The sequence below is a fragment of the Nelumbo lutea genome, chromosome 3, assembly GCF_056320005.1.
Source record: "Nelumbo lutea isolate HS-2025 chromosome 3, American lotus-T2T, whole genome shotgun sequence".
Taxonomy (NCBI): Eukaryota; Viridiplantae; Streptophyta; class Magnoliopsida; order Proteales; family Nelumbonaceae; genus Nelumbo; species Nelumbo lutea.
Window position 1 is genome coordinate 5,701,785 of NC_142686.1, and position 17,694 is coordinate 5,719,478.

General features: G+C 37.4%; 2 protein-coding genes across 3 annotated transcripts; both read right to left on the bottom strand.

Annotated features, from left to right (window-relative positions):
* Positions 1–1,487: 1,487 nt before the first annotated feature.
* Positions 1,488–5,703, bottom strand: LOC148862554 (uncharacterized). 2 transcript variants are annotated; one of them, XM_088975166.1, is made up of 5 exons: positions 5,258–5,703; positions 4,103–4,259; positions 2,948–2,998; positions 2,668–2,760; positions 1,488–1,876 (listed from the first exon to the last, which is right to left on the bottom strand). In XM_088975166.1, exons 1-5 carry the CDS (start codon positions 5,416–5,418, stop codon positions 1,799–1,801), a joined length of 540 nt encoding a protein of 179 aa, XP_088831292.1. In that variant the 5' UTR covers positions 5,419–5,703; the 3' UTR covers positions 1,488–1,798. The 2 variants fall into 2 exon arrangements, with proteins under 2 accessions (XP_088831292.1, XP_088831293.1); XM_088975167.1 differs by having other exon boundaries at positions 4,103–4,267; positions 5,258–5,544.
* A 1,363-nt stretch (positions 5,704–7,066) lies between these two features.
* LOC148862555 (uncharacterized) lies at positions 7,067–16,879 on the bottom strand. Its single transcript, XM_088976568.1, has 7 exons — positions 16,528–16,879; positions 15,434–16,380; positions 15,165–15,273; positions 14,726–14,846; positions 13,839–14,588; positions 10,616–12,647; positions 7,067–7,752 (listed from the first exon to the last, which is right to left on the bottom strand). The coding sequence occupies exons 2-7, from the start codon at positions 15,627–15,629 to the stop codon at positions 7,325–7,327; spliced, it is 3,636 nt and encodes a 1,211-aa protein (XP_088832694.1). The 5' UTR covers positions 15,630–16,380; positions 16,528–16,879; the 3' UTR covers positions 7,067–7,324.
* Positions 16,880–17,694: the final 815 nt, after the last annotated feature.

The following is a 17,694-nucleotide window of genomic DNA, read 5'->3' on the forward strand; positions in this document are numbered from 1 at the left end:
AGATACATGATACATCGGGAAGGCTGTTGCCATGTTGGCTCTATATATTCTTAGTGCTTTAAGTTGAACGTTTTCGGTTCCCCATCTATATATATTACTTTTTTTCTTCTCATGATTTTCTATATTTTATTATGAAATTTATACTTTTATTTTAAAAATTATGGATAAAGAGGACTACCCTAGGATATATTTTTTACTTAAAAAAGGAAATTCATTGCCTAGACGACACCTAGGTGCCCCCTGTTGCCTAGCCTCGCCTTGGTGCCTCAATTTAAAATTAGCAGGGCCCAAAATTGGCAATGGTTGAATTAATAGTAATTTTGGATGTAGGCAGACTTGGGATGAAGGTAAGTTTAGACCTCTTCTGTGGTAGGAGGTAGAAGAAGAGATGGCTAGGATTTTGGGAGTGAAGTATGCAGGTAAAAGTTCAGTAAGCTTTTAAGATCTTCACCCGGCAGCACATCTCTCACCTTGGATGAATTTCTGACTTCAGAGGCATATAAACCATATTTTTCTCCATCACCCCCCAAGGATTCCTCTAGCCTCTGAATAATCTCATTATCTAGCATGTCCAGTATATTTGTCGAGGGTGCTCAGTAGCTATCATCTTCCAACATCATCATAATATCATATAACTAAGCCAATACCCAATTGTATTCCTCAACTTTCAGAGTTCATCATTGGTTACACATCATCTTAAGGTCTGTCTTGTGCCACAATACTAGAATCTGTAATAATAATTGTCATTGCTTGCATGGCTTCATCATTGAATTCTACATTCACACCTCTTCCCTGAATTCATGCAATGAAACCATGATGCGTGCAGAACCTGGACTTGGAGTGCAGATCATTGCTTTTGCTTGTTAGCATTGGTTCTACAACTCCTGGACACACAACTCTATATCAACCAGACTAAATCAATTCATGTGACCTGAAGGAAAATGAAACTCAACATTATTCTTTTTTCAGAAAATTAATCCAAGAAATAAATATACGTTTCAAATGGGATAGTACTATCCCAGTGCTATTTGGATCAGTTTTGCCACATACAGGAGGCTCTTTTATCCAATTAGCCTACAAAAATAAAGAGCGTACCAGAAAGAAAATAGTACATATCTTCACAAATGCAAAATAGAAAATACTGGTTAAATGGTTTCTGGCATGCTTGAATATGACAACAGTTGATAGATATTTGGTCATCTATAACCAAATCCAGGGCTATTGCAAATATATATTTTCCTTCCAGGGCCTATTGCATATATACTCGGATATTTTAGGACATATACTAGGCAACAAACGCTGCGGGCTCCTTTTCCAATATCTGGCCATATAGCTAAGAGTATCTACTGAAACTAATGTCATTTCTCAGGCTTAAGCTCAAGATAGTGGGTCCCAGAAGGATCTTATATTGCAACAATATTAAGATTTTTGGAAAAAATAAATAATATTTAAAATAAAAAACCCATGGCCAGATCTTGAAAATGAAATTTTGGTTGATAATATCATCGGGGTGATTATTCTCCATTCAAATTGAGAGTGGTAAACATGTCCTGTTGCCACAAGACAGTAGAACAGCAAATATTTCATTCCAACAATCAGTACAACCAATTAAATGCAAATTTTCACATAATGTACAACTGGGAAGAATGGACCACAACAGGACTCTGTACTTCTGACAGTACTATAGATAATATGGATTTGATTCAGATTCAGTAAACCATCTATGCAAAAGTCAGCCAGTAGCTTTCCTATCCTGTATAGCGAAGGGTGATCAAAGTTCTTCTGCATGATATCCATATCAAGTTTGAGCAGTGGCTTTCCTGATAAAGTTCCCAATAACTGCTATGACACATCCCACAAATGAACCAGCAATAACCTGTGGTAAGTTGCAAAACAGAAAAGACATTAGGCTCTCTTAGTGTATGGCACCAGCAATAACCTGCAAAGCACAAAATTTGTTTCCCTGGAAACTGACCTCATGAACTAGAGACCTCACAATAACTATGGACTCAAAAAAGATTGAGTATGTTTATGAGTCCTTGTAGAAATGGTCCCTGATGAAGGGTTTTTAGAGATTTATTTTTGGTAATTTCTTTCTTTTTATTTTACTTTTCATTGTCTTTTAGGGTGGTAGGGTGGCAGTGGAGTCAAGTGTTCATGGTGGTTTGATATGCAAAATGATGCAATCACCATATTACTGATATTTTTTGAACACGATAGGGAAATTTATATTGTCATGTATTACTGATATTTTTCAATCACAATAGCAATCACTTAAAATACAATCCATCCTTTTGAGGATATCATGATGATGGGATCACCGTTTTAATGGTTAAGTCTTTCCTTATTTCCTTTCTTTAAGGAAAAACAGATTTTCAATGGAGTTCTTTCAGTTTATGAAGTACCACTTGGTTTCTTCACCCTTCAAATTGTAAGCCTAGAGCAGAGTAAAACTTAACGGTTAGAATGAAGATTATGCCAGAGAGACACTTGCACTTTGACAATTATACAGGTCTTTGTATTACAGTATAATTACAGAGTACAAATTTTGTTAGCACAGTAATCAAATCACAAAAATTTGATGTTACTTTTATAGTATGCTTCTAATACTATTAAATATGCCATTTGTTATCATTTTGTAAACAATTTTAAGGGACTCAACCAAACCTGAGGAGGGGTATGACCAAGAAGTTCACGCAATGGTCTGGTGTCAGCCAATGGATGTTCAGCTGGAAGTTCATATACAATTTGATTGAGCACCTGCAGAATACCCACTTTGAACATGATCATAACATACAAAATCATCCGAGTTCCCAAATAATTCAATGAAAATGAGCAGTCACACTGATTCTTCAGATATTTTTTACACTAACAAGGAATAAAAAAAATGTGATAAACCTGGGAGCTAGAGCAACCACAATCAAGAGAAAACCATTGCATGCCATACCTCAGCTTGGCGTCCAGCATGCAACCTAACACCAGATGCATCACACATCACCTGCCAAAAAATGCCTTCATGAGAAACCTCCTACAAAGGCACTAAGTTGTGAGACATTAAAAGATTGCTTTTAAGGCTGTTCAAAAAATGTAAGATGCAGAATTGGTGTTACTGAAAGCCAACTTTGTTTCCACGCCTTTGAAATTAATTCAGTAAAAATTATAAATTAAACAGTTTTAATTCCATAGATGCAGAATTGGTGTTACTGAAAATGGATTCCCTAAGTTTGCAAAGGCATTTACTATATCAGTTAGCATAAGTATGGGTCCAAACAACCTTAATAACCAAAGAAATCAAAAGTACTAAAAAGATTTAAAATTTAAGCACCTCTCTTAATGAGAATCAACTATTTTTTATTAAGGAACATTTACTAAAACACCCCTTGTAGTTTCATGAATTTACTAAAACCTACCTACATTTTTTTTAACACACTGCCTATATCATTGAACGCATTCAAATAAAATAGGCACAATTTAGAGCCAAGGAAGATGAATCCTCAAAACTGAGATGTAAAAGCCTCAAAGCCATCATCACCCAAGCCTTATCCCAACTATATGGGAATGTAAATGCCTCAACAACTTTGATTAAATTGTTCAAGGACCAGAACTATGAATAAGGTAAACAAAAGAATCTAGTACAGATTATTGAATCAAACCAATACATAAAAGATTAGGTGCACATGGGATCTAAGTCTCAGTGGAACTTATAGAATCTTAGGATTCTATTTCAATTATTGACAAATTTGAAAATCTTGACCAATTTTAACCAAATGCAAATCCTTTAGTATTTTGGTGGAATTTCAAGATTGCATTGATATAAAAGTCAAGACCTAAAGACTTTGTAGTTGCTCTTTGATGCATGACATGAATGATAAAATTGTATAGTAATAAGACTAAATTGGAAAGCAGAGAGTCACCTTGCAACACATAATCTATTATGAATCAGTAAAAGTCTATGTCGCATAAGTTGAAATAAAAAGTAAACTAGATACTAAATAAATATATCAATAGTCTAGTTGATTTCATTATATGTAATGGATAATATGCACTTTTCCTTTCTTTTTTGAAATAAAAGCTTCTTTGCAAGACAGGGTGAGGATCATACAACACATGCTAAGATCATTGCGGTTGCAAACAATGGTCCTCCAAAGCCATCTTGGATCCCAATAGCTATAGCAAGAGCAGTGACCGTAGAAGAATGTGAAGATGGCATCCCACCAGAGCCTACGAGTTGTTTAGCATCCCATCGTCTTTCTGTGTACCTGCAAATCTAATGAAAGTTTATAACTCTTAGGAGAAATTGAGTTAAAGTACTGATGTTAGAAGATCACGGGACAGAGAGTTCGAACATTCCATTGATGCATGTACAGGCATACAAGATATATGCAGCATCACATCATGTCCAAATGGCATGATGATGAAATGCGTATTTGGTTCTTCACTACTGAATTTCCCAATGTGCCAGGAACCCTAAATGTTTCTTTTGATTTTGTGTGAACAATTTTGGTAACAATCACCATTATAAACTTTGCAAGCCGTTAGTCAAATTAAAAACAAAGATTCTTACACCTAATAACCTGAATCAAGAGCATTTCTGCTCGTGGCATTTGCAAATCACTGTAAACTTAGATTAGAAAATTTTAACTAGCTAAATACTGAAAGATAAAAGAAACAATATCATAAAACTTCTTGGATCTCAATGCAGTTGTCAACGCCCAACAGGACGATCACTCTTTCTGGTGAAGCAGATTGTACTTATAAACATTGATTGATTAAATTTAGGATGAGGTGTTGCCAAGACACAGAAAGCTCGATAACATTTTGTGGAATCCAACTATGTCTATGCAACTGCAATAACTTATTTGGAGATTGAGTCGCTAATGAAGGTAACGCAGACGAGCACAAACCAAATATTAGGAGGAAATGCTACATTATGTTATTGATCTTGTTAAAGGATTGAATAACAAGAAAGTTTCATCAAGCCTCTGTTTCATTGTTAGTGCGGCACTTTCATGCAGATATTAAACTGTTGTACTGCAAATCCAATCGATACTTGCAAGAAAAATTGAAACGATAAAGAGAAGAATTATAAAAAGAAGATGTTCACATAATAAATAGATTTTCAACCATCCATGATCATCTACAGATTACGAAAGCAAGTCAAAGAAAGAATGAGAGAGAGAGAGAGAGAGAGAGAGAGAGAGAGAGAGAGAGAGAGAGAGAGAGAGAGAGAGAGAGAGAGAGAGAGAGAGAGAGATACCAGATAAGTAAGAACTTGCAGGCTTGCGCGATAATAAATGCAACGATAGCAGAAATGAGAGGGTAATTAGTAATGATGGAGGAAGAAGAATAGGAAGGTGAAGGAGGAATTGGAGAAGAGTTTTGGGTCAGCGACGTTGATGAAGCAGCCATATCAACCATCCAATGTCGTTATTCTCCAAGCTCCAAATCAGCAATCTGTCTTTCTTTATAGATCCAATCCAGGTCTAGCTTTTTTGGCCTCTTTCCTGTATTCTCATTCTATCTGCTTCCTTAACTCCTCTTCTTTAGCAATCTCGTTTTGATTGTCTCTTTTATACAGAGAGAGAGAGAGAGAGAGAGAGAGAGAGAGAGAGAGAGAGAGAGAGAGAGAGAGGAAGACTGGTTCTCTAACGATATACAAAGTTTTCGGAGGAGAGTTTGTTTTTGTTGAATGAGCATGAAGCAGTGACCACTGACCAGGGCCACGGGGTTGTAGTCCACTCCTCTCAGCATTCAGCAAGCAACTGGCCCACACCAAAGTTTATTCCGATCCAACAGTTGATCCGGTCCACTCATTTTTCCCTTCCCCGCCTACACGCAAGGTTCAAATTATTGGCACATAACGTGTATATCCGTACGGAGCCCGAGGTCAAGCCTAATTTTTCCGATCCAAATTACTCTGCATTGTAATTTGATGCATTTAAGTTGGGTTTGGGCTTAGGCCGGGTTTAGGTTATTCAATATATTACTCTAAAACTATATATACTCAAATATCTATGTATGTAGATAAATGTGTATGTAATATATATATATATGTGTGTGTGTATAGTTGGGCAAGGTTCGGGTTACCCAAGGGTTAGGCCCAAAAAATAAAAAAGCCTGATTTCTTGATCGGTTCAGGCTCAAGTTGGGATTGTTCAATTTGCACCCCTATAAATATGCTAGGAAAACTCAAATAAATCCTAAAAGAATATATTACTAACAATAATTACAAGTTTTATATGATTGTAAATAAGCCATTTAAATGTAAAATGTGAGGTATCAGTACACAATTAGTAACCATTGAAAAATGATGGAATAAATAAAACGTGTAAAACAAAAAAAAAAAAAACTAAAATGTGAACATATATCAATTTTCAAATAACCAATATAAATGATCTTAATATTTATTAGTATATAAAATTTAATAATTAATTTTAACATTTATTAATAAACATCCACTAAGAAAAGAAAAATTTTACTTAAAATTAAAAATGTATAAATCATAAGAATCAAATAGGTGTAGCCTATTGGTGAACTTACAACCATTAAAATCTAGTAATTAGGTTCACATCTTGTTATTGCTAAAGTTAATAGTTTTATCAAATGTATCAGACTGTTTCAGGTTTGTATCAAATAAACAGAACAAATAATTTCTACACATTCCATGTATTGGGCTCTTGTGGGAAAGATATATCTTCACCTCTTTAGTGCCAACTTCAGTTTATGTTAAGAATTTCGCTATGAAATAGGATTTGCTCCCCACAAAATGATCCTCACACCAACTTCCCAAATCTCCCAACGTATATATTGTCATTCATTGGGAGATATTAAGTACGGGAGAGATGTGCATGTGGGGCACTGTGATCTCTACAATAAGACCATTCTATAATGAAATTACACCGCAAATAAACAGATGGTAAAAGTCCAGTGCCCCAAAATTTGCATCGTGGATCAAAACTCAAAATAATGAAGTAATAAAAGAATGCCATGAAACTTGTTCCCAGTTGTTAAGAGAAGTGTGATAAAGAGGGGGGGGGGGGGGGACCCAAAAAACAATCCGGTAATGTGAGGGGAAAAAAAAACAAACCTCTATTCCTGTAGTGATATTCACCCCAAAGACAAATAAAAGCTTTACATGATTATATCACCAGCATGATGTGGTGTTTTCTTACAAATAAATGAGAACAAACAGAAAGAAACTGATGGGGCATCCTGGGTAAATTGCCCCACAAAACGTGTAAAAAATCTACAACATACAAACATTAGCACCATCACATAGGCCGAAGGGGAGGAGAGAGAGTAGAACACTATGGACGGTTCTCAATCACATCACCGTGCAATTGCACTTGGATTCTAGCTTTGGAGGTTTTGTGCTGTCAACCTTGTTTGGAAACTCGGCACCATGAATCCGGGATTCATGGGCTTTTACATCAGTCTTAACTTTTCCTGGAGATGTCTCCATGTCTGATTCCACCCGCCTATGTCTGGTTTTCTGGGATTTTGGTGTGCGTTTACTGCCAGTCCTAGCACGAGTACCCTTGGTGTCAGAACTGGATTTTCCTAAGATGGTAACCGTTGGGCGGGAACATTCGAGGGGAACTGAGTTCTCCTTTTCCATTGCAATGCTGGCAGCCTGGTGAGCCAGATTATGCACAATGGAGCTGCAGAAGAGTATGGCGTCGGTTGCTTCATCCAATGTTAAGCTCCTCTTTTTGTGACCACCTGGACCCTCCACTGTTATTGTTGATTCTTCTGTCAGAAGTGAAGCAATAGTCGATCAATATACATAAAACTTTACTGTTCCATATGAAAGCTAAGATTTTTTTTTTCCTTTCCATTTTTCAGATGGCATGCATCAAGTAAAGGGTTAGACAAACTCCATCATTCATTCTTTAACAAACAATCTATGATAATAGAGAGGTAAGAGTGACTTCAACTGATCTTACCACAAACAAAGAGTTTTACAATCACACCAACACATCTAAATTAATTATAAACCTATATTTACGATTTTACACTTGATGTAGCCGTAAAGTAATAACCTGATCACAAAATGGGGCTGAAGTGCAATCAAATCAATAGAGCCTCAAATTTGAAAAGCTTCATGGTTTTGGAGCATAGATGGAGCAAAAGCACAGTTTTGAATATACATTTTGATGAAGAAATAGAAAAAGATAAAGAAACAGAAGAAAAAAAAATTCCCCCGACTCCCTCACCAGTGACAATTTTGTAATTCTGGGGTGTTCTATTTTTTGTCAATTAGAATTTTTTGAGAAGTTATTTTTTGGTGACTTGGAAGGACTTTTTCTTTTAATGTATATACACATTTATACTTAAATATGTATATCTTTTTTTTTTATTTTTCTATTAAATTTGACTATTTCCCCAAAATCACACCACAAAAACTTAATAGACAAATTTCAAATTTCATCCAGAAAGCCTCAAACCAAAATCACATGGTTTTGATTCTGTTCACACTAAATGAAACTGAAACCCGACCAAATTTTCAGCAAGCTAAACACATGCCTGTAAAAGAAAGAAAATAAAGGACAGCAAAGCATGAATGCTTTTCAGTGGGGGTAGGAGAGGGCAAAAAATGCCAAAATAAATTCCTGAGGGATGCACGTGAAATTATTAATAAGAAGTTCAAATCTGGGAGGTGAATCTCTCTGTTAGATCAATAGAGTTTTATTTATTTTTTATAGTAAATAATAGTTGTCAACTCCAAGGGTTCCTAGTTGAATCTTATGATTGGATCATTTTTGAAAAAGAAAAGAATGCCTTACTATTTTATTCATGAATCTTACACTTTTTTCTGATTCTTGCAATTTGAATTAATTTGACTTTGATCTAGTTCTGTAATGTCATCTATTTCCAATTTTTTTTTTCAGTGGGATTTTGTTTAAAACCCCTACTAGAATGAGACTTATTTGGGTAGTTTAGAACTTAAACCTGAGTTTGTCTTCCATCATACATGGGTTCAAGAGCTATTATGGTCTGACCAGAAGCCTGAGCTACGGGGTAAAGGAATTGCAGAGGGGGGGGGGGGGCAAAAGGAAATTCTTCTTACTCTTGCTCAAGTAGAGGAAAATATTTCCTTAAAAGTTCATATGGAGGTCTTTCGATCCCCCAAAACTGTCATTTTTCTTTTTCTTTTTGGTGGATAATATTCCTTGGGCAATATAATCAGGATGGTTCATTTAATATACAAGGAAAATAATCTCAAATTTGTGCTTCATACGAAGAGCTGAAAGCAAAATCCATCAACCATATTCTTAACCATGGTGATTTCATATATTAGATATTGCTTCACCACCTTAAGGGTTAACTTTGTGGCTGACAATGAATCCATATGTGCATAGCTTTTTGTTTGCAGCATGTCACTGAGACCCCTACTATTATTTCAGAAAAGATACGAAAGACCATTACCCAATGTTGGTCTGAGTTATCTGGGGTCATGGGAGGGGTCGACTGGATGCCAACCTGACATTTGGCCTTTTTTTTCTTTTTTCTTTAAATTGAAATAGCTGTTCTCAGACGTGAACCCCATTCTCATGTTTGTCAGCTGGAGATTTCACCATTTGACCAAGCAATGGTGAAAGAACAGTTTTCCCAGGTTAGAAGGATTTGTCAAGTCCATAGTATATGTACATGAATGGAAGAAATACCAAAGCCTTACCTTGCTAAACTAAAAAGCATGGAAGTGTTACAAAGTATAAATCAACAAGAAGGCAAGAAACTGTTCTCAATCAGACAATAATGCCAATTAACATCACAAAAAGTGATAAATATAATATGTAAGTTAACATTGATTGGCAATTCAAAGCTCTGACTGAATTGATATGAATGACCTTTTTGAGACAGCTCCTTATTCCCTAATTTTGGTTTCTTTACTTTGGGGTTTGAAAGGTCAAAACAATTGAGAGTCCAGTAAATCAATCTCTACAAATGCCTAAACCTCCCATCTAGTTAAAAATGCCAAAATTTAGGTCCATATCCAGTCCACCCCTCCCAGGACTTTGGATAGCTAGAATAAACATTTGGTAATGGCCTTTTTTTTCCTATATGGGTTATAGTTGTGTTTTTTGGTGCTTTCGTTTGTCGGTTTTGGTCGGTAAATTGGTATATGATATCTATCCCTTGTATGGTGGGGTTTTGAGTAGATGAGAGTTGGGAGGGTTTTTGGCTTTTCTTGTCTCTTTTCTCTATCGGGTGACTTCTGGTCACCCTTGTGTTCCTTCTTTTTTTTAATAAAATTTATTTTACTACCAAAAAAACATGTCCTGATGTTAGCTTTCTATTTCTTTTTTGTTTTGCCATTATCTATCAATAAAATATTCTTTTACCAATAAAGAAAGGTCTGAAATGAAATGGATTCCCAAATATATATTTTGCATGTGAAGAATCTCAACAACATGGATATCATAAAAGAAGCAGACAAAAAAGTTGCCAACTGATTTTCCATCATCAAGGTATGGCAAACAACGGATTAATTCAAACATCAGCATCATGACCAATTCAGAAACATAAAACAGAAAAGCACAATAATGGTATCGAGTTAATTACAAGGAAGACTACATAGGTCAAAAAAGCTGAACATGCAAGAAATTCATACCAAGAATGCCATGGCAATGATCTGACATATTGGGTTTGTCCTCCTCTAACATTACGGCAAGTGGATGCTCCAAGGATTCATCAATGGTGCTCTTCATATTTGGAGAGACAACATCATCATTTTGTGTGCGGCCATTTTCTAGTTCTCCTGATATGGTAACTAGAGAATTATCACCAGAAGCATCAACATCATCAATGCTACAGACACTGTTCAGCATATCATTCTCCTTTCCGAAAGAGGAATCTGGAGTGATAGCTAGTGCATCTATATCTGAGACGCTTCTTGTTTTGTTTGGGAAGTCATCAACAATCCCAGATGAAACACAGTCTTCATCAATTGGACATGCTGCTATTGAAGTATCCTCCAATCTAATGCCCAGTGTACAGCTTGATAATTCTGAGGCAGAAACATCCTCCGTTCTGCAACTTTCTGTGCACTCAATCTTATTATCCTCAAAATAAGATGGCCTGACAACAGATGAATCCAGAGTCTCTAGTTCTGCATTTTTTAAATCTGTGTGTTCCTCATCAGAAACTAGTGGCATCTCCTCAACAGCTTCGTATTCCATATTACCAACAGACATGTCAGAAGTTTCTTCACTTGTGCTCTTGGCAATGAATGCATTTTGATGTGCATGGCTTGAGATTCCAGAAGAAGAGGATCCAGTACTGTGAGGTTTCAGGTTTAAATCGTGCCTTGAATTTTCCAGGTCAGCCTTCCTGCCACTTAACTGCCTATGGACACGAGCCTCTGTTTGTCTGCTTGAGCTCCAATCAACAGATGATGATGCTGAAGCACTGCCATGCCCAATTGAGCTCCTCATACTGTTGACACTCTCTCTTGCATAGGAGGGGTCATCATACAGTATATTAGTAGCAGTGAAGGACCTCCCTTGAACAACAGGCCACTTGCTACTACTAGATCTTTTCAGCAGTACAGAGATACCTGCACCCTCTGAAACATCAACTTTTAAGCTTGCATGGTTATTAAAAGACTGCAACTGCCGGTTTACAATGTCACCGTTGGACTGGCTGGAACCAACTGGCATCTCAGCAACTACTTCGGAATGGTTACTGGAATACTGAAATTGCCTGTCTGCAGTGTCACTATTAGATTGGCAGGAAACAACTGTTGTCTGATCAACCACCTGCTGATTTATGGAATGCTGCTTCCCTTCCTCCATTACCATGATTGATCTTGGAATAGAATTGTCTGGCAAGCAACTCTGAGATTGATCAAAATTGCAACTTTTGTCTCGTAAGATATTATTTTCACACTGAACAGCCATGGTTCCACACCTGGTAGGACTTTCTTGAAATTCTGGCACTTCTTTTTCCAACTTCACTTCATGAAAGGATTTATTTTCTCCCACATTCATCTCAGACTGAACCGTAACAGTATTTTGAGAGACAAATTTTGTGTTTTTGGGAATGGCCAGAGTACAAGATCTAGTTTGCTCACTGCAATCTGGACAAAGACCATCTTTCCCTTCCATAGACTCAACGAAGCGAAATTTGCTTCCACATATGGAACACAATAACAAATTTTCATGACAATCAACTTCTAAGGGATCACTCTCAGCATTGATAGGTTCAGAATTAGTTGAGGCAATTGCAGTAGCAGCATTAGAACTGCTAAAATGTTCTGATTCACCTGATTGTACTTCAAGGGTAGTGCCTCTATCGAAGTCAGCTTGCTTGGTGTTAGTTTTTCCATCAATGGTTTCATGTTCAACATCTTCATTTATCTCATCCACCTTATCAAAGACAAATACTTCTTCTTGGGCATCAGGATACAGGGAATTTCCCAATTCACTTGCTATATCATCCCGGTCATGGTCATGGTCAGTACCCTCAATATCAGGTGCAATACTGGTCCCTTGTTCAGAGCTTGCATTACTGCTAGTTGTGATTGAGGAGTTTCTAGAGATCATAGGCTGATGTACAGAGTTTGATTTCCCAACATAGAAGGTGGTACTGGGAACACTGGACAAGAGTGGCCTGAACATATTCTGAGGGTATTTTCGATGATCCTACATTATACATAAAAAGATAAAGAATGTGAGGCCAAACCATAATTTTCTGTACTAAAGTAATCCTGCATTGGTAAATATTTGGTTTCATTAAGATTCTTGTCTACAAATAAAGATTAATGCCCATAACTTCAGTCAAAAAGTAGCCTGTGTTGTACAAACATCAAATTTATATCCCTACCATAGCTTGAGTCAAAGAAGTGATGTTGCAAGTTGAAGGAGCTAGAAGGGCTAGGAGTAGACCTAAAAGGGCATGGATCAAAGTAGTAAGAATGGTTTAAACACCCATAATTTAACAATGGATATGGCATTAACAGAACAGAATGGTGAGACAGGATTCATGTAGCCTCCATATGGTTGGGATAAGGCTTGGATGATAATGATACCATCATCATAAAACAAGTAGAAAAGAACAAAAAGAATAAGAAAAAGAAAAGGCTTAATGTGAACAATATTGATAATATAATTAACTGCATAATGAACTTCGTTTTTCTTGCAGGTAGAAACCAACCAGATTGAGCCAATCAAATAAATGGAAGGTTCAGATGCCATTTGATAACAAAATGAAGTAATTGACCTGAGTGGCTTATTGTTTTGTTAGAAGATCAAACAAAAGTATTTAGGGGGTATAGTAATTAACCCAACATGTCATTTGGCCATTAAGTTACTCAAACCTACTTAATGACTCAAAGCAATAAGTCATCCCATTCGGCCACTTCAGCCATTATCGAACAGCCCCACAGAAACAAAACAGTTCAGAAGGAGACGGAACAACAAATATAACCTTTTAATAGTATGGTTTAGTTTGTTCCTTTTCTTCCTTTATAGTTCCTTATCCCAATATATGTTGAGCTTAATTCTATTAATTTTCCAAGACTACAGAAAAAGGAAATCTGAATGAACTTACATTAACTAACCTTATTGAGAAACAAATTATTGCTCCATGTATTAAAATTAGATAATAAAAGGTCTAGCATGAGCTTTATAGTAAACAAGTAAAAAACAAGAAGCCACTCAAGCGATGCTAGGTGGAACCAGCCAGTGTCTTAAGTCCTAATTTGGCCACTCTTTGAGAAATCAACTAAATGGGGCAAATTTTTTTGCCATCTGCTAAATTTCTTACCTGCTCAAATTTGGCAATAAGAGATATTGTTTGCATGATTAAAATGAATTGGACAATAAGCAACATACCATTTGTCGAAGTGCAGAATCAAATGATCTTTTTGGGGCAGAACTTGAGGAAATCGTTCTGGATGGCTTCTTTGAAAATGCTGGACCTCTGCTACTTGGAAATGCCCCAATCTTCCTAATAGCTGAGTGGTTCGCGATGCCCATAGGGACAGACTGTAAAGAGTCTATATCATCATCACCAGATGATGCTACAGAACCCTTACTCTGAGAGCTGAATCGATCGCGATCGTGACTATGTGATGAACTAACACTTCTAGAAGCAGTTGGTGACATTGACTGCCTCCTAAATTTTGAGGAGGCATCGCTCCCAATCCTGGATGCTGGTGAAGACCCTCTCACATATGATGCTGGCCGATCAGCTAGAGAAGTACGAAGATTTGGAGGTGCATCTGAGGAAAAACCAGGGATATTTGCTTGCCATGCCCGCGTTTTCGGTGAGGCAGAATTCCCATGACTAGACTTCACAGGAGAGGTTCCCCTTCTCCCAGATGAAACCATAATACCAGTTGATCCTGTACTCATCCTCCGGGGAGTCGGAGTACAAGACCTGGGTGCAGCTGTTGCAGGCTTATTTGGGGGAGTGGATGGTCTCTGCAATGGTGTAGATTGCCGTAAACCAGGAGTTGGACTAGAATGAGGAGCTGAAGAAGGCCTTCCTCTTGACTGAAATGTTCCATTGCTGGACCGAGGGGATGGGCTTAGCCGATGTGGACTTGCACTACTTCTACTGTTCCTGTAACTTTTCTCCATCTACATGCAGATATGCATAACCAATGTCAGCAAAAAAATAATGCAGAATCTGAACTTTGTAGCATTTATTTGGAGAATATAGACAAGAAAGGAGGAATGGCACGAATATGTTCCAATAAAGACATCTAATAACACACCGTGTTTGATCTTGAGATGGAAATGGGCTGACTTCGAGGTCTGCCCCTTGGAGCAATATTAACTGGTGGAGTCTCATCATCCAGCGAAGGGAAAAGAGGAGTGTCAGGAGGAGTTAATAACCTTCAGTTCAATCAACAACACCAAAGACCAAAAATTTCATCAGTACAATGAATGGAATATTACTGGTGGAAGTGAAAAAAATCATTTCAAATTGAACAAAATAGGAAATTAGCAAAAAAAAAAAAAAAAAAAAAAGAAACATTGTAGCAGACTGTTGACACTGAATCAGGAACCTTTGAAAAAGGCTAAGCACCATTAAATTTCTCTTTGTTCTGTTATGTTTAATTGGGAACTATGAGCAAGTTTGTAAATTATTGTACAATAGACAGATGTTTCACAGTATGATTAGAGGACCAAAATAGTAGGAATGCAACCCACCAGTCATAATCGTTTTTATTGCCATCTGCATTAAGCAGGTCACTACTCTCTCCTCGAACTGGAATGGAGATGCATAGCTTGAAATCTGAGAAGTATCTCAATTTTGATGCTGTGAAGAACAGAAGAAGAATTTAAAAAAAAAATGAAAGGTCAGTATTATCAGCAGCATCAGGATCACAGAGATGTGCCATTAAACAAAGCAGGAAAAAAAAAAAAAAAGAGGTAAGCCAAGCATTGAAACTAAGATGGAGGTTAGGTTTTGGAATTACAGAAGCAGTCATCAAGATCATCGGAAGACTGAAGCAAAAAATTGTCCTTCTCTCTGGCTTGCATCTCGTTGAACAAAGCAAGGTTATCATCCTTTTCTCTAAGGAGCAATCCGCTCTCAAGACTGCGTCCTCTCTTGTGAGTCTCTGCTCTGAGCTCCCTTCCAGGAGAGAATCTCAATGCTGGAGAAGGAGGCATCTTCAGCAACCAAGTCTTCCACAAATCTCACTCTAACTTTTCCATTCTAGGCAATAATCAAGCCCTCGTTCTCCCAACAATTTTATAATGTACATACTGCTCAGGCACAGCGGTGAAAACGCGACTCAGAACATGGTCCTTACAGAAAAAACTAAAACCATGTCCAGCGACATTAGATGACAAGAACATGGATTATGTTCAAGTCCGGTAGGAAATTGCTGAAGTAAACTATTATTTCTATGTGACTGACCTCGATGGTATCGTCATACAGGAAACCCAATTAAAACCTTTTCGGGAATCCAATAGCAAACAAACGAGGTTCCCTTCAAGCATGGTTGTTAAAATGAATTCAATGCTCAAATATTCTCAAGGGCGCAAAGTTTCATCTGACCGCAAGGAACCAAAGATTTAGCCTCAGTGAAAAGGAAATGAGACCGAACTGCCCTGCTGCTTGAATTGGGAAGGCAGAATAACAATGCCGAGCAGTTGTTTCTCCACAAAAGCGAAGAATTACATAGCTTGTTTGTAGTAACAAACCCCTGGCCCTGATATCTCAGAAGTCAGAAGTAACGAAACCCTAGAATTTAGCGGGCAGAGATCCCAATACTAACCCAAGACATGAAGAAGGTAAGCCCCACTCTATCTAAATTCAGCAACCTCTTAAAAGTTAAATTCTCTCATCCAGCTTAGTGAGGGATACACCAGTTGCTTGCATATGGACTCAAAGCCTTGAAACTCCAAAATCTAAACCCTGCAAATATATAACCTCCGTTCTCTCACATGTCTTTTGAGTTTTAAAACCCAAAGAAACCAGAAACACCGACTAAGAAGATATCTAGATGTAGGTTATTAATAGAATTTTCTCTTGAAAGCATTAGCAGTATCGTCGTGGTCTTACCGCCGTCCAAGTCAAAGATCGTGGAACAGATGATTGTTGGTTGAGCTCGCCCTGTAAGATTGAGATCTCGAATTTCGAGAAGATTTCTAGCAGAGACAAGTTAAGCTCCCAATTCTAATACGTGGCAAATGCAGATTCAAGTACTCATCGGATCTGTAGCACTCGGTGAATTGGTGGGTAAACGACTAGTAGATCGGAGAGAGAGAGATAGATCAAGTAGCGGAAACCCTAATCCTTTGAAGAGGCTACCTCCCTTGGACCGAAGAGTTTAAAGATAGAACAAACGGATGACAAAATAACTGACCCTTCGAGATTTGCTGGTTTCCTCCACAGCAAGCTTTCATTCTTCCTCAGTTGCTCTGCTGCGAAATGGTTTGTTTGTTCGATAAATTGAAGGAAAATTTACGTTAATGCCACTGAGATTGTATTCCGTAATAACCACATTATTATCCCTGACTCTTTTGTCTATTAACGGACAGATTTATAATTACGTCGCGTTTTTTGTTTTTTTTTTCCTTCCCCGTTAAATAATTAATAAAAGTTTGCCATCTTCGTTGCACGTGAGGGGTTAGGCGGTGAAGACGTGAAGACTGAAGGTTGATTCCCTCGCAATGATGACGATGATGAACATCATGGTGCAGAGGAGCGGCGGAGATGCAATACACCCTATATTTGCCAGGTGGCAACTGTGTATTCGTCGCTTCCGCCTAAAAGAAAAAGACAAGCAGATAGCTTCTTTCGTTTTGGACGGATCGTGTTTTGTGGTGCGGTGGTGATGGTCAATATCACCTGCCCACGTTTACTCACTATGCAGAGAATGAGATATTTTTCATGTATGGCTGCGATAAATATAGACAAGAGATCCGGACTCTAATCTGATGGGCGATCTGAATCTTATGTATAAATATGTTTATATGTAACTAGAGAGTTCATAGGTTTGTTTCGCTGTCAGAATTGATCAGAACTTAGGAGATGGTTATGTTACGTTTTATGTATATAACCTGTGAAAGGAAAGCCTTCCTTTCCTCTCCTCTTTTTTGCTCTCCTACACGTGAAGTGAATGTGATGTGTTCTACTTCTACATCTACTTGGGTTGACCCTGGAATTCATTTAAATGATACATGGATTAGCGTCAAAGCTTGCAATAACGGATAAGGGTGTCAATGG

Coding starts and splice junctions, on each gene's coding strand:
- LOC148862554 (XM_088975166.1), bottom strand. CDS start 5,418: ATGGTTGATATGGCTGCTTCATCAACGTCGCTGACCCAAAACTCTTCT. Junction 4,260..5,257: donor TGCAAGTTCTTACTTATCTG/GTATCTCTCTCT, acceptor TTAGATTTGCAG/GTACACAGAAAGACGATGGG. Junction 2,999..4,102: donor CAATGATCTTAGCATGTGTT/GTATGATCCTCA, acceptor ATTTTTTGGCAG/GTGATGTGTGATGCATCTGG.
- LOC148862555 (XM_088976568.1), bottom strand. CDS start 15,629: ATGCCTCCTTCTCCAGCATTGAGATTCTCTCCTGGAAGGGAGCTCAGA. Junction 14,589..14,725: donor CCATCTCAAGATCAAACACG/GTGTGTTATTAG, acceptor ATCTGCATGTAG/ATGGAGAAAAGTTACAGGAA. Junction 12,648..13,838: donor ATTCTGCACTTCGACAAATG/GTATGTTGCTTA, acceptor TGTATAATGTAG/GATCATCGAAAATACCCTCA.